The sequence below is a fragment of the Phaethon aethereus genome (genome assembly GCF_964289735.1).
Source record: "Phaethon aethereus genome assembly, chromosome: 3".
NCBI lineage: Eukaryota > Metazoa > Chordata > Aves > Phaethontiformes > Phaethontidae > Phaethon > Phaethon aethereus.
The window spans coordinates 117018000-117034178 of NC_138576.1; the positions used below are offsets into that span (position 1 = coordinate 117018000).

General features: G+C 40.2%; 1 protein-coding gene across 1 annotated transcript in view; it reads right to left on the bottom strand.

The window, feature by feature from the left end:
• Positions 1 to 8907: 8907 nt before the first annotated feature.
• Positions 8908 to 16179, bottom strand: part of SOS1 (SOS Ras/Rac guanine nucleotide exchange factor 1) — a gene marked incomplete at both ends in the record, with an annotated part of 50603 nt that continues 43331 nt past the window's right edge. Inside the window, 8 exons of the mRNA XM_081998305.1 lie at positions 8908 to 9402; positions 10828 to 10946; positions 12093 to 12357; positions 12520 to 12636; positions 13590 to 13762; positions 15121 to 15238; positions 15590 to 15752; positions 16054 to 16173. Of these exons, the coding sequence (XP_081854431.1) occupies positions 8908 to 9402; positions 10828 to 10946; positions 12093 to 12357; positions 12520 to 12636; positions 13590 to 13762; positions 15121 to 15238; positions 15590 to 15752; positions 16054 to 16173 (1570 nt within the window). The remainder of the gene's footprint in view (positions 9403 to 10827; positions 10947 to 12092; positions 12358 to 12519; positions 12637 to 13589; positions 13763 to 15120; positions 15239 to 15589; positions 15753 to 16053; positions 16174 to 16179) is intronic.

The window sequence follows — 16179 nt, forward strand, 5'->3', positions numbered from 1 at the left end:
AGCTTTGGCCGAATCCCATTATCTTCTCCTCCCCTTCATCCCCCTACACTGCTTGATTTGCCATACATTTTTGCTCTTCCAGATTCAAGCCAGGTCTAATTCGGGCTCACCCATAACAGAGGGGCTACCTTTGCAGCCTTGGCATCCTGGATGGAAGTCTGAAATTCCCCTCTTTCCACTTTCCAAAGAAAAACCACCATCAAAGATGTCTTACAGGAAGCCAGCTCACATTATCCTGCTGGCTTGAGAAGGTCTAATAAGCATCAGATAAAGCACCTGGGTTTTGTACTGCTTAGCAGTATCCTTTCTTTTGGACTTCCACCACTCCCCAAAATCCTCCTTCATCTTTTACGCAGCATGCTGCTTCTTGAACTGTCTCCTGCTGTACGAATCGCTGCTCTTGCTGTCAGAATTGCCTTGTGTCTCCAGGCAGGTGGTGCAGGCTGAGCCCAGGGCCTGCCACAGGAGACAAAAACTCTCCTCCACCCTATCCCCACTTGATGCAGACACCAACACAGTCAACCAGTGTCCTGGCTCCTGGTCTGTAATACACCTGAAATACTCTTTATTAACTGTCTTTGGCCTGACACCACCTTAGAAGCCACATCACGTGCAGCACCCTGCTTTGGAGCAGTTCTAGCTAAAATTATGGCACTAGGGCAGGGAAGTCGATGGTGCCCTGTGTTGAAAGTCACAAGCCCTTCTTCTTGTGCGACAATGCTCTTCCTTCCACAACAAGGCCACACACATGCCACCCTCCTCACATCTCAACATGACAAACCCTCAGTAACGCTGTTCTATGCAGAGGACTAGAGCTTTTGTTAAAAAGGAAGCATGGAGAGAAACACGGCCCTCTGGTGTGATATCCATGTCACACCCCAGCAGCAAGAGCACCGTTGGTACAGGGCTGTGGTGTTAGCTGAAATTGGGGCACATTGGGGGCAGTTTCAAGAGGAAACATAGTTTTATTACCGTATTTTGGCAGGGTTGGGACACTGGTCTGTCATATAGAACAACTTCACCTGAAAAGGTTGTGAACATCTCAGGAGAAATGTGCAAGGCTGTAAGATTAGGGCCTTGGGACTCCAACACCAGTGCAAGGGTGACTGAATCTAGTGCCAAGAGAAGAGCACCCATCATGCTGCATAGCTCTTCTGGCAGTTGCAACAGTATGGGGAGGGCCCAGAGCAGGTGTCCTTGGCTCCACTAGCTAACACCCACTGCAGACACAGGGCCTACAGCTCTCCCATAGTGTCAACTGACCTGCATCTACCACCTGATTTTCCTCCTCTGGTGGAGGCAGAGGTGTATGTGAGAAGGGTTATCCACCTAAGACAGAAAAAAATCCATCCTTTATCTCAATCAAAGTTTTCCCAACATTTCAAGAAAGTGACCAAGCAAAACCCCAGAAATTAACATGTTTTGGAAACTACTCTGGGAAGATTTTTTTTAATTTAACATTTTTAATGACAAAAAACCCTTCCATCTCCTTCCTTCTCCCTCGCATCCTCATTAAATTACTAATTCCCTGGCCCCTCCCAGACAAAACTGCTCAACACTGACCAGCCACTGCATCACAAAGACACTTCCTAGGACTTCACAGCTTTCAGTCAGACCAGTGCAGGGCCAGGATAGAAATATGTAAGAAGCGCCAGACACTTGTAACTGAAGCATCAGCAAAGCCTGTTTGTTCTGCAAAGGAATCAGCCATAGACAGACCTATTTGTTTGTCCATGGAACCAAGGTTACATCAATATGGATGAGTTTCCACTGTAATGCACTGATGCTGTCAAGGGCTCTAATGCTTGTTTCTTTGGTGTCATATACAGCAACGCTTCTATCCTTCATAGAACAAACTTGCGCCTCACACTTGCCAGGCAGATGCCAGTACAGAAACAGGACAAAGGGGAAAACCTACCTGCTAACATCCTAACCTGCTAACATCGTGAGGAAATCCTTCCAAAGTGGCAGACCCTTGCTTGTAAAATGCATGTGGATTTCAGCTTCTGTTTAGTGATTTAAGGCATGGTCAGAATGGATGGTTATTTCTTTCTGATCCTGTGTGAGTTCTTACTTCCAAACCTATACTTATCATTTGAGATGTCCTTGTACCTGCTCAGAACCTGCGAATGTAAATAAAGTGAATAAATGATGCTCAGCACCACACAGAAACACACAACCTCTTGCAGGATCCAATCCAACTGCACCTTTAGTGTACGTGTGTGCTCTGGATTATTTTTCTTCCTGTGCCAAATAAATGTTGCTTTTAAATAACGCTGTTGTCTCTTTTGCACTGAATCAGCCATGAAGTTGCATCCATTAAAAGAAAAAACACATTTCTCAGGTCCCTTTCTGAGGCAACATTACTTACAAAATCCTGTTCCCCTGCACACACAGTCATGTGAGAAGAATGCTTCCATACACCTGGTTCCAAGACTCCTACTCAGCACTCACATGACTCACTCTATAGGCTTCTGGTCAAGGTCCTGTTGTTGGTGCAGCTCACCGTGACATTTCTTCAGCTCCTTCGCCCATGTCCTTTACTCCTTCTGCTGCTTCTGTTAGACACATGAATCTCCACAGAAAAAATCCCATGAGCCCCTTCAACTGAACATACACATCACTGTGATTTCAACTATTCAACTCTGTAAAAGATCTTAGTATCTTCCTGTATACCACAAGTGTCTGTCACATACCAAGTTCTTTTAAAAATTTAATTTCAGTTCTGATTATCAACACTATCTTACCTTTGCCACATTCTCAGCAAGTCCAAATCAATGACACCACAAACAGGGACAACTCAGCCCTTGGTGCTCACAACTCCCTGTACCACACGGCACCTGCAAGCACATATAGCATTCCTCCTACTGTTCTGTAGCTCCCTGTAGGGTTGTGTCATTTGAGGACAGCAGTCTCAGAGATTAGAGAATGCCAGTAGAGTTTTGCATCAACAGCCCAAATGTAGTTTTACTCCTGTGCAAATCTACTGGGGTGTTTCCTTCCCAAATCCCTTTCAATCACATGGATGCAGAACATGCCTACCAGATAGTTGCTGGGGAACTGCCAGCGCCTGAGACAGTCCCCAACAGGACATGCTGTCATCATGGCTGTGACTATTCTAGATCCATGGTTACACTCCCTGCTTAAGTCAGCCACCCTAGACTCTCCTCAGATTATGGGTAACTTTGACTTTCAGTGCTGCTCAAATGTATCCTCTCACCACTTCATTCCTCTAAGCCAGCATAACTGAGGCTACTTCTAGTTTATGTAATTTAGGCACTTTCTCCTGCTTTTTTTTCCCCAGAGTTGCAATGTATCCTAGATTATTCTACAAGTTCTTAGAGTATTTTCACCTCAATACAAGTCATGTACAAGTACAAATGTTCCTCAGTAAGGGCAAAAAAACATTTCAACAGGTTCCAAGGAATCCAGTTGCTTTTTCCAAACTCTCCACAAAGTTGTTAGGGCCCCTTGCTCCTGCCTAAACAGGAGAGGAACTGGGGCATGCATTGCATGGTCTTTGGCCACTGTTTGGTTTTGTGGGGTGGATTAGATGGAGGAGGCTACCGTGAATATTAAGCAGTTTCTTGTGAGTGGTTTTCATTTATTCACTCTGTTCTTTGAAAGCAAATGTTTTGCCTGTTGCAGGATGAGATATTAAACATAATGTCTCTTTATTTACTGTGATCTGATTCAACAAGGAGATGTAAGCTCTTATACGAAATTAACTACCTAAAAAATTCATACAGTAAAATTCAAGAGACAGTATTTACCCATAGACTGCAGATCATTTGATGCAGTAAGTTGTAACAGAAAGCCACAGAGCTGGAGTAACACCTATAATTAATGATCCCATGGCAGAGAACAGCACAGCTAAAAGATACTATTTTGTGTCCCCTACTATACGTATACCTTGCTTACTTGTCTCCTACCCCATATAGTTCCTCTGCTCACAAGCTACTGTGTCTTTTAGTGTTTTACTATCCTAAGCAAAACCTGTATCTGTGTCGGACTCGTGATTGTCCTTAATATAAATCACACAGTATTTAAGCTTAAGGAAGCCAGTCTCAGACAAGAACTTTCAGTGTATCTTACATATTCAAAAGTGTACACTTCCTGGATTTCTAGGGCTTTTTTATTTACTTTATTTTTAGAACATATCTGTTAATGCCAAAAGGTAACAGCCACTATTAAGTTTTCACTTAAATGCAATCTGAATACCACTGCAGACACAGCATACAAAGATCACCTACAGACAGTTACGTGCACTGGCCACCAGATATGCCAGCTAAAGTTTACCAATTCTCTTTCTCTGTTGGGTTTTTTTTTTTTTTTTTAATTTTTACAATTGGACTGACATAGCTTTTAACATTTACTCATTTTGGCAAGTAACCATGCCATCAAAGGCAAATGCACACACTGGAACAAACTTACTGGAACCTAAAATTTGTTCTTTTCACAAACATAAAAAGGTTTATTCTGAAGTAGATGTGAAAAAATTTGTCCAAAGCAATTCCAGCAATACGAACCCCCTGATCATCTACCTTTCTTTTTAAAAATATTACAGCTGTTCTTTGATAAAAGGCACATTTGGCAGCTACTAAAATTGTCATGCATCTGCATATGCTATTTTATTTTATTTCATTTTATTTAACTTCATTTTTCCCTTTCAACTTTTCAGCCACCCGGTACAGGACTTCACATTTGCTGGCTAGAAAGTAAAACAAAAAGTGATTTACTCTTTACTTTGTTTGCCTTATAATGCTGCAGCAGTTGGCCACTTAATGCACTATTTTCCACTGAAGGTAAAAGTAAAATTTGCTAATAGTTGACAGAAAAATGCACTTAAGGGTGTTTTTTTTAAATGGAAAATAAGGCATGAAATTTACAAAGTTAAAAGTGCTTTTCTTTTTGCAATTATATTGGGCCACAGGTTTCTCTCCTTAATGAATAAGAACTAAAAAGGCTTCAGCCCATGCATCATCTAGGTTTTGAAGTGACAATTCAACAACTAAGAAAGGGTATTTTGAGGTGGAGGGGAGAACCCATAAGAATTTGCAAACTTGTTAAAAAAAACCCTGTTTTAAGATTATATTAAAAAGTCCCTCCTTGCTGGCTGGAAAAGGCAGAAAAGAGAAAGTCAAGGAGGGACTTTTACATACTGCAGCTAATTGCACTGCTCACAGCAGCAAAACATTAAGCCACACTTTAACTTTCATATAATTTGTAAGACAAACATTCATGAATGAGGGGCTCTTTCTAGTTAAGCTTAAATTGCAGCAACGCTAGAAATACTAGTAGTAGAGGCTGCCGCTGTAAAATGCGACACAAGGTTGAGACAGCAGCCACAAAGAAGGGAACTGACGCTTATTATAATGCACTAGTGTTGCCACACAGCCTGCTGCAATGCAAATTTGTTCCAGCACCTCTTCAGGCTGGAAAGAAACTTCCTTGTATGTAACAAAATAAAACCTTCTCCCTGAATCACAGTACTCTGCTACCTTCAATAGTGGTACCTCCAGTGACATCACCCAATTAAACAGAAAGTCTAATTTAAGATACATGGAAAAGAAAAATAATTAAACATCCCACAATATCAATCTAAATCTTGAAGGATCTAAATCCAGTGCATTAGCATAAACATACTCTGAGACAGATTTAAGAGAGGGGCATATTAGAGAAACAGGTTAGCCCACACTGGAGATGGCGTCTTGTGGATGGAGCGTTCAAATGCTTCCACAGTATCGATCCTGAAGAAGGATAATGTTCTCTGTTAGCAGACAGTTACAGAGAAACTTTGCCTGGACTGCTGAATGTCATGACAACAGCATGTAACTTAGGGTCACCAGGCAGCACAACAGCTGACTTTCCATACAGCATGCTGAACAGAAGTAAATGCACGACACTTGCAAAACCACAGAATATGATTCTGTGAACAGTTTGGCTTGGAAGGGACCTTTAAAGGTCATCTAATCCAATTCCCTCTGCAATGAGCAGGTGCATGTTCAACTAGATCAGGTTGCTCAGAGCCACCTCCAACCTGACCTGCAGTGTTTTCAGGGATGGGGCATCTACCACCTCTCTGGGCAACCTGTTCCAGTGTTTCACCACCCTCATTGTCAAAAATTTCTTCCTTATACTTAGTCTAAATCTACCCTCTTTGAGTTTAAAACCATTACCCCTTCTCCTATTGCAACAGGCCCTGCTAAAAAGTCTGTCCCTATCTTTCTTAAAAGCCCCCTTTAAGTACTGGAAGGCTGCAAAAAGGTCTCCCCAGAGCCTTCTCTCCTCCAGGCTGAACCACCCGAACTCTCAGCCTTTCCTCACAGGAGAGATGTTCCATCCCTCTGATCATTTTTGTGGCCCTCCTCCAAACCCACTCCAATGGGTCCATGTCTTTCCTTTCTATTGTAAATGCAACAGGTTTGATTCTCATCCTGTCTTTCATCCTGTTTGCAGCTGAGTCAACACCATGATTTTGTGCACTGTATGACTGACCCATTCTGTTACGCTCCAAAGCACATTTCAGTTAGGTTCTTGCATGGTGACCATTATCACCTGTTGTCCAAATATCTCACCAGTAAAGGACTTTTATCCTCACCCACAAAGACACAAAACAGCATTCCCCATTTCACAAAGGTAAACAGAGACCTAATGACATTCAAGAAATCTGTTGATTAGCAGGATCCATGTGAGGTCTCCTTCTTAGCTGAGCAACCTAACCACTGGATCATTCCTTCTGCTTGGTCTGCCTTGGCTCCAAAATAGCACAGACAAGAGTGTGCGGAAGACGACATACAGAACAGAAAGTCTAAATTTAAAGAGTTTTCCCTGGTAATCCATTGACAAGCTAATATTTTAGATGACATTGCCAACAGTATGCCCATCATGGTCTTTATAGCCAAAGAATGGATAACCTAAGCTACACCCTCCTGTAGCTTAAGGGCTTCTACAAACTCCCATATAATGCTTTCCTCTGAAACCAAGGTTTAGAAAGCTTCACTTTTTCTTCTTTTGCCAGGAAAATGTTTTAAAACAATGTTGTTAAAGACATCAAAGAAGGAATACAACTGACAAATTTCAACATTTGATTATGATGAAAAACACCGCTCTTGTCAATGAAATCAGAACACTTTCTGAAATGAAATGACCACACTAAAGGATCAAGGGGCACTGATCAATGGCATTGCAGAAAGCATTAAAAAAGGTGATTTCCATCATCATTCAACTAACACTATCTAATGACACAGCTTTCCAAGACGTTGAAAAGTATTCTTCATCCAAAGAGGAAATGTGATTTTACTTTGACTCATGAGCCATATTAACTGAAGATGAGATACTTCACACTTTGCGTACATACTCTAGTGGAGATTACAGAGCTTCTTTTCTTCAATAACTGCCATGCCATTCTGTCACAGAATTGTCTAGCGTTGAAGAGCAGTACACAGGTTTATGGATAATCCATGTCATGATACTTACACCAGTACATGTTCTGTCACGTGTGTTTTGGACATAGAAAGCTACTGTAAAGATTAATTTAAGTTTGAATTTTTCTAACAAGTGTCATATAGGAGGTGTAAGAAGTTTTATAATGTATAATAATTCACTTTGGGAGTAACCTAGCTTTTCAAATATTACTAAAATATTACTTTGTAACACATGCCAAAACTGATTTCTCTTTAGTCTCTTACTACTAAAATACATACACTGAACTAGGAAAAATATGTACCACAACATGTGCTTTCATGCCCTCCAGCGCTTAACTGAAAAACTGAGTTGCACATTTGTCCATGTAATAATTTAACATGTCAGCCAAACATATCTGTATCTTTATTTCAATTAAATTAAAAACAATCTGCAAGTATATTTATGCAACGTTCACTATATACACATGATTTATGCAACTGCAAGGCAATTCTATGTACGCTGATTAATCTATTGTTAGTAAAATATGGTAATATCTATGGAAGTTGACCAGTGAGTGCTCCTTTTCACAAGTGACTGTTTTCATGGCATAACTGAAAAAGAATAACTACTAGCCATGAAATGGATTATCAGTAAACCTTAAAAAGAATGTGACATAATCTAGCAGTCTTTTAAATGTAGCAGTATATTTACTTTGGATGATAGTGCTGCTTTTAAAAAAAAAATATAAAAAATCGCTGTCATCTTAATGATGTAAGACTTCATCTGCTCTATGTAAAGAAAGCAATAATTAGACATTATGCTTCCTGGCAAAAATTTATTTTTGAACTGGCACCATAATATTTCAGAAAATAATAATAAAGTACCTCTTTGGTGAAGCCTAGGTACCCCCTACTACTCATTGTAACAACTTGTAAACAGGACCGCAATACAGTGCTTTGCCTTAATTCTAGCTCGGTTAGGTACCACAGATCTTCCTCACAGTCCTTCTCATAATTTTAGGAAGGTATTTTAAAGCAGGGAGTAAAGCAAAGGAAAATTAAGAAGGATATAAAGTTCCCTGTTTGAGATTTTTAAAAAAGTGCATAATGTTTTCATTCCAAAAACTGTGCCACTGTATGGAACTGATGGATACAAGACTGTTTTCCTTCCTGTACTGGACATTATTGATCATTACACAAACACAGTCTCTGCTCATTGGCCAAAGAAGTCTCTCAAGTCTGTTTTCTGGTACAATCAGTTGTCCAATTACTTTAGAACAATGTCCTGCATACCAAAACAATAATAGCAAGTTAACCGGTTTTTCCACTAGAATGTCTGTTTTTGCAATTCCATTTCTGTACACTGCATTTCCAACCTATTGTAGAGTTTTTAGTGTTTGGCATACACATCCTAACTCCTTGGCACCACCAGGTTCAGTGCATCCATTGCCAGCAACAGACGTAGCACCAGGAAAACGCGACTCCCAGAGCAAGGGACAGTTCAGGAGGAGTGGGCATTCTCCAGCAACGGTGGTCCGTCTCGATGCATCGATGGGTGTGTGTGCTCCCTTTTGTAAGTTTTTGGAGGAAGCTTTGGGATATGTTGAGAAGTGCTTTGTCGTGGAGGAACAGGTGGTCCAGCAACAGAATGGAGGTCCACATCTTGTGGTATCAAAGGTGGTGATGGAAGATGCCTCCGTGCTACATGTGGAGAAGGTGTCTGAGGGGGAGGGGGAGTAAACGGAGATGGACTGTTTGGGAAAAAGGTGTTACCAAGTTCGCTTTTTCTCCCCAGTGGTGGAGGTTGGAGGTGTAGTGGTGAGCTAGAGAAAACATCTGGAGTTCGCACAGGTTCTCGTGGTGGTAAGACAGGAGGGCTTTCAGGGGGGTCAGAGATGCAGGTCCGGTCAGGCACAGAGTACCTTGGTGAATACACTTTAGAGGTTGGTTGCCTAGGAGGGATTGCTGGTGGGCTGTCCAGGTGCGCAGAAGTAATCTGAGATACACAAAGATTTCATTCAATAAAATTTAAAAGTAGCGGTAAAGAACAGGACCCTGCCACAAAATGGAAGCAGAACTCCTGCCCTGCAGATTGCTCTTGTCCAGTAAAAGAGGAGGCACAGTAAGCAGGTGCAGAATGAAGATGGGGAGTAAGGATGCAAAAGGGAGTGGCGATGCCCAAAAATCATGTTTCTGAGAGTGATGTGGACAGAAAAGACAGAGCCTGGATGTAGAGGGGGAGGGCAGGGGTATATCAATACATGAGTTAACAGCCAAGGATTGAAGGAATGGAGATGTACAGAGAGGGACAAAGGCAAGGCAAAGAATGGTCAAAGCGACAATTTCCATGCTAGTTCCAGGTCTGGTTGCTGGGTATGTTCCACCACCTCTCCAACAGCAAGCACTTCTGGTGGGTAATAACACCAGATACCTCTCCAAGAAAATGAAGAAAAGGGAGAAGCAGATGATGCTGAACAGAGAAAAAAATAAACTATGCTCAGAAGATGGAATTAAGTATTTATTGAATTAAACAGTTCCCAAGCTGCAGACCACAGTGACAGGGTAACTAATCTTCAACACCCTATCAAATATATGATGGTTTCCATCATATTTTTGTGGAAAAATTCATATTTTCCATTTTGGTGGGAACGTGATGTGTTCAACTCTGCTGGCTGACAGCACAGTCACCTGTAGTCTGAAAACAACAACTTGCTGCAGAGCCATATGAGTCCTCTTCAAAGACATACATGCTCCAAAATAATTTTGAGTGGCATTTTCAAATCCACCCAATTCTTTGAAATCACAAACCAGCTCCCACTGAAATCAAGAGACAAATATTTGACACTACCTGCAACAAAGGCTGGATCAGATTCCAAACGCCAGACAAATGCAAAAGGAAAATGCAGCAATGGTTCAAGAAGGCAGGCAGACAGGACAGGTAATCAAGAAGGGAAAGAAAGCACTGAGCAGCACAGCATCAGCATCAAATATTCTAATGAACCTTTTCAGAGGACTGAGGTGTGTACACCACTTTGCATCATTACTATTCTTCAGTTCTTCACCCCCACTGATACACCCCAAAATGACACTCTGGGACAATGATCACAAATGGAAACATCTGCCTGAAGCCTCAAGTCCTCACAGGCAATGTGAGGGCCTGAGCACAACAGATCACTACAAGAGACATTTCTAACCCTAAATTTAGGTCCCACCTGTTAATTTTAATTCATTTGGGATCAGGACATAACAAGGCAGAGCTGTGAAGGCTTGAAATACATGGCTGTATGTGTGAAACATACAGTTCTTCAAAAACACATGTACTATCTTTAAGAGTTATTTTTCTATCTTACTCTGCCCTCTGCTACTTGAAAAAATGACCTTTTTTATCCTTCCTTACTTCTCTTTTTTTATCTTTACTTACTTTTGATGGGGAGGATTCAGCTGGGGCAGACTCTGGTCTTCTGCGTGGAGGAACTGGAGGGGGGACATGAGCTTCATCTGAATTTTTGGTAAATGTTATGGATGACACAGAAGCAGATCCTAGCAGACATTAAAAAAAAATCCTGATAATGATGAAATTTTGTTCGAGACAGTATATTGCTGCTAATAAAGGTGTCAAAAATAATAATTGCTCATAAAAAGCAGCATGAATCAAGAAGGTGTTAAAGACAGACAACGAAACAAACCTCTAATTGCAGCTTCCAGACAAACTGCTTTTCTGAGCTGCAAGCATCTCTGTGACCATCAGTTCCTGCATATTCTTAAGTATATTTAAGCATTTTCTCAAGACCAAAACCACATCACAAAGTTGTTCTTGTATCACAACAGCACTAAAACAATATACTGAACCTGCAGTTGATGCACCAACCCAACAATGAAGAAATATGTTCTTCTGAAGAGGTATTCCAGAGACCTGGCTTAGACACTCAGCAATGTCACTGCTCTGCTAAGCAAGTTCTGCTTTTAGCAAGTCATCTCACCTCCTTGGGGCAACCAGCTGAACACAGGACTAATCTTGTACTTCCTTTGAAAAACCCTCATACATGAAAGGATGCTATGTCCATTACAAATTACTGAAAGCACACCATAAAATATGAGCTTCCTTGTATGTTGGTGAAGACAGAAGAAAAATTAGGTGTGGATGGGTCCTGACAGATTTAACGCAGGGAAATACTGATCTCAAGTTCTGCAGGAAAACCATCCACGTGCCCTGAAAATAATTCAGAATGGCAGGCAGCAGAGTAAGGCACCCACAAAACGTTAATTTTTCTTCTCACTGTTCACCATCAAACAGATACTCATGGAATTCACCACATGTATACACATATATATAGCAGCAAATCCCACAAATGTTTGTTTGGGACATATATGGGCACTAGAGATGCCTTCTCTCTCTGCCTTCTGTTTTGACAGTTTCTCCGAAGACATGTAATACTTTCTATGTAACACACCTAATTCTGTTCAGTTTCTCCCTTTACAATAAAAACTTTTTATTGTAAGGAATTTTACTTTATTAAGTACTTTAAAGTACTTTATTAAGGAATAAAACACAGAGTTTTTGCTACCGCAAGGAGATAAAAGCAACTATTTCTATAGTCACTTTAGAAGACTAAACATGATTTCACCTATTTAACACCACAAAAATCTAACACACACATTCTTGGTAGATTATTTATTAGCACCTACTTGCATGAAAAGGACTTGAAGGATCCGAGTCAAACACACTGCAGGCATCTGTAGTACTTGAAGTAGCAGAAGCAGGGGGAGGGGTCAAAGGTGTTCGGGGAGAGTTTGGTGCAGATGCTGTAGTTTCAGCCTCACTCTCTGGGATGCGGCTGTAACTAATTTTCCTTGGCTCCTGTTGCAGGGGTGTAGGATGTCTCATGGTACCTGGCCTTGGATTAGAGGGACGAACACCTGGGGACTTGAGAGGATAGCTGTATTTTTTGGGCTGAAATGACAAAAAGATAATATCAAACAAAATCAAAAGGCTACAAGATCACCTAAATATAGCTTTGTATTTATGAAGTTAGAGAACTAAAATGATTTCTGCTATCTGTGAAAGACAAATGTAAGCATTAAAAAAAAATAAAAAAATAAATTGAATACTAACAAATCTTGGTGGAGGCTTGACATTTCGTGGCTCTATCTCTAGTGACTTGTTGAACAGATAATCTGTAAATTCTGTCTCCATGGTGTTTCCCATTGGATTCAGGTTTTCAAAAAATCTCTGAAATACAAGAAGGTAGAAAACTTGTCAGCTAAGCTACTTCTTAGTAGCTTAGTGCTGTCTGTTTCTACTGCACAAATAGTCCCAAACGTTCCAGAGAAGAGAGAAAATGCTGGAGTCAGAAGTAATGATAGATTTTTAATTTATTAAATCTGTTTGCTGCCCCTTTGCTGGGCATTGCTACTGCTATGCTTGGCCTGAAAACCAACCGTCCAAGCACCCTAAATACTTTCTGCAATGCAAAAATCAGACTAGGTTAGCTCAAAGACCTTCAGAAGCAGCTGTATGTAGTCCATCTTTAGATTGATGCAGGGAAGCCTGCTCTCACAACGCATTCTGTCAGACCCTGAGGAAAACAAATAACAAAAGAAAATCTTGCAGCATCTTTTAAGATAACTGGTCCTATGACTCTCTGAAAGTCAAAAGATATTTTAAAAAAAGAAATGGAAGGAAAGCAATAGAGAGAGGACTACTTGGAGAACACCACAGACCAAGGAGAACAGATGCCAGGAGAAAGAAAAATATGAGCATCATCACTGCCAACACATCACGTAAATGCATTGCTAACAGGTAAACCTGGAAACACAAAGGCAGTATAACAGAGGAAGAAAAAGACAACTGATCTCGCTGGACAAATAAACACAACTGAGTGAAGGACAGTGAGAATCTGGTAGTTTCTGTTCCCGTTTAACACTGATCAGTAAGAAGATCTATCTACCAACACCCAAATAGCTGGGGAAAAAAACCCAAACCCACCAAGCTGCAAGCACTGAGCTTTCAGCCCTTTCTTACAGTAAGGCCTGAGAGAGATTTTGTGACAGGCCTTCTGCTCATCTCTGATTCAGTCTGATTGAATCTATATGAATTCAGTCTATCCTTATGGGTCTATCAGCTGATAAGAGTCACCACAAAAGTAGCTCGGTGCATGGACTCACCGAAATAATGCTACTTACCCTGATGTCAAATTCGACTCTTAAACAATATGGCTGATTCTGGTACTGCTGTATCTCTCCTGTTATTTCAGCTACCTTTCTTCTCTTGCTGAAGTTTATGAGTTCTTTCCCATGTCGCTTTAGAAATTCAGGGTTGCCTTCTTCTGTTTTCAAAATGTTAGTTAAGTAAATCCCTAAAGAGCACACAGAAGAGGTTCTCAGCATATAGTACAAAACAAGGAGGAAGTCACATGACTGGAATACAAAGAATTCTTAAATAGTTTAATTTTGCGCACGGCAATTATTTAGCAAAATTCTCTGTTAGAATCAGTAAGATAATTGCACCTAATTTTCAAATAAGGGCAACAGTTTAAGTATTTTAATATACCTTTTCCAAAAAGCCACCTTTTTTTGCATCAAAATCTCCAAGTCTATGCATCTTTCTATAGTTTGGGAAGCTCACAGAACTGAACACTACTAGCATTTTGCAAGACAAGAGTACACTGAACTCAAATGCTTTCTTTCAACTGTTCTGCCTCAATTCAGCTCTACTCCATTAGAGACCCCAGCAAAGTTCCAAAAAATTATTTTCAAGTTTTATGCTTCTGTTCCACTCTCCAATCCTGGCTTCATAATTGCATCAAATCATTTGAAGACTAGAAAGAAAAGAGTGCTCTCAAGTCCACAGATAATATATCTGGAACTGTCTAAGTATAACTTGAGAGAAATAACTGAAGCTATTCATATGGATCCTGCTAACCTGTACTCATCTCTGAAGCAAGACTCGTTTCTTAGTTGATTTTATCTTTCTTTGCAAGTGCTACCTTTTCCAAATCTGTAAAAGGCCAAAAAAGCCATCAACACTGTTTTCTTTCAGTTTTGGCCTGAAGCCTATGCTGGACAAGTGAAATGTCCAGAGTTGGAACTGATCTGCAGCAAACATCCCAGTAGCTTGCTAAAGAACTGGAATGCCATGTGCTTAACTTCACAGTTTGCTAAACATCAGAAATTCAAAGCAATCTACTTGAAAGAAGAACTGTGAAGTCTGATGAAAAAGAAGTTGCTTTCTTCCCTTACTCTGTTTTTATAGAAATAAGACTTTTTAATAGAAATGAGACTCTAGTTACACGAAACTAGAAAAATTAGAACTCTAGCTTTATTTCTTGGAATTCTTCATGGGGAAGTGGGTCCTTCTTTCTCTAGTAGTCAATGGCAATAGTATTTCTAATGTGGCCCCCTTCCATTTAAAGCAATTATGGTCACAACAGTTCAAACCACATTCAAAGTAAAAATGAGTAAATAAGTAAATAAGATACTGCAGATATACTTTTGCAGATATACTTATTTTTACTGCAAATAACATTTGCAATTAACAGTCACTTTAATTTTTCTTTCATATTTATGCAATTAATGTCTGGGCAACTGAAATTTAAACCCAGCTGTCCTGTTAAAACTGACTTCTTACTATTGTTCATACTCTGTTCAGTGCCCTATCTCAATACTTTCCAAACGCTTATGCATGATACAGCTCATTCAAACCAAACATACTTACCAAAAAACGGCACACAAGGAGGATTAATGGACCTGAGTTTTGCCAAGTATTTCTTATAATGATCCTCACTCAGCTCATAAGCTTCTTCTAAAATCTTCTTCTGGCGACTTGGAATTTGCTAAGAAGAGAGATGAAACAGGCTGTTTGGAAAGACAGGGCAAAGGTGTAGCCCAGCAGCAATACTGAGAAAAATGGTCTCCCACTGATTGTCAGTGACCATGAGGACAATGCCCCCCCATCTCAGGATCTTTCTACCTTTTTGTGCCTTTCTTAAGTGAGGACTGATTTCTTGCTTCTGAAACCAAGAAAAAACCCCTCTCTGTTATACCCTCATTGATTAATTTGTTGGAGATTTATCTTCCTTGCTCCTTCCTTGAAGGACATGCTTACTCAAAAGACAGGCTTTTAATGTAGCTAAGGTGCACTGCATTACACTTCCATACCGAAAAAGGAAAACATTTCACTGTACCTCAAATGTATGATCCAACCTATACACTGCTGCAGAGTTCATAGCACTGACAATCTCAAGGACACCGTTAAAGTTGTTTAGCTCTTGAAAAACTTGCAGGATCTCAATTATCCGGCTCACTACAATTACTCTTTCCTCTAGGTTTTCTGTTTCTACAATGCATCTAAATAAACAAGAACATTTGATGTTGTATTAAAGTGTTGATGAGTCTTCCAAAATCAAGCATTAAATCATAACAAAAACAAATATGAAAAGTTTATCAAATTATTTTACACAGTTTTGAAAATATTTTAAGAATAAAAAGCTGAGACCTTTATGGTATAATTCTCGCAAGGACCAATTGTAGCATCTAAACATGACTTAAAACTGGAATTCTCCCAGAACAGAATTTTTCACAGTATACTTCTGAATGGAGTGTAAACGTCCAGCAATGCAGTAGGTGCAGATTCAGGGAAGTCACTTACTTTTCAAACCACAAAGTGAGGTTAGTTGTATGCCTTATCATTTTGAGAAGGTTGGGAGAATTAATTTCTTTATCTTCCTTTGTCCACACACTTCCAACCAGTTCAGATGGTTGCACAGCTCTAGAA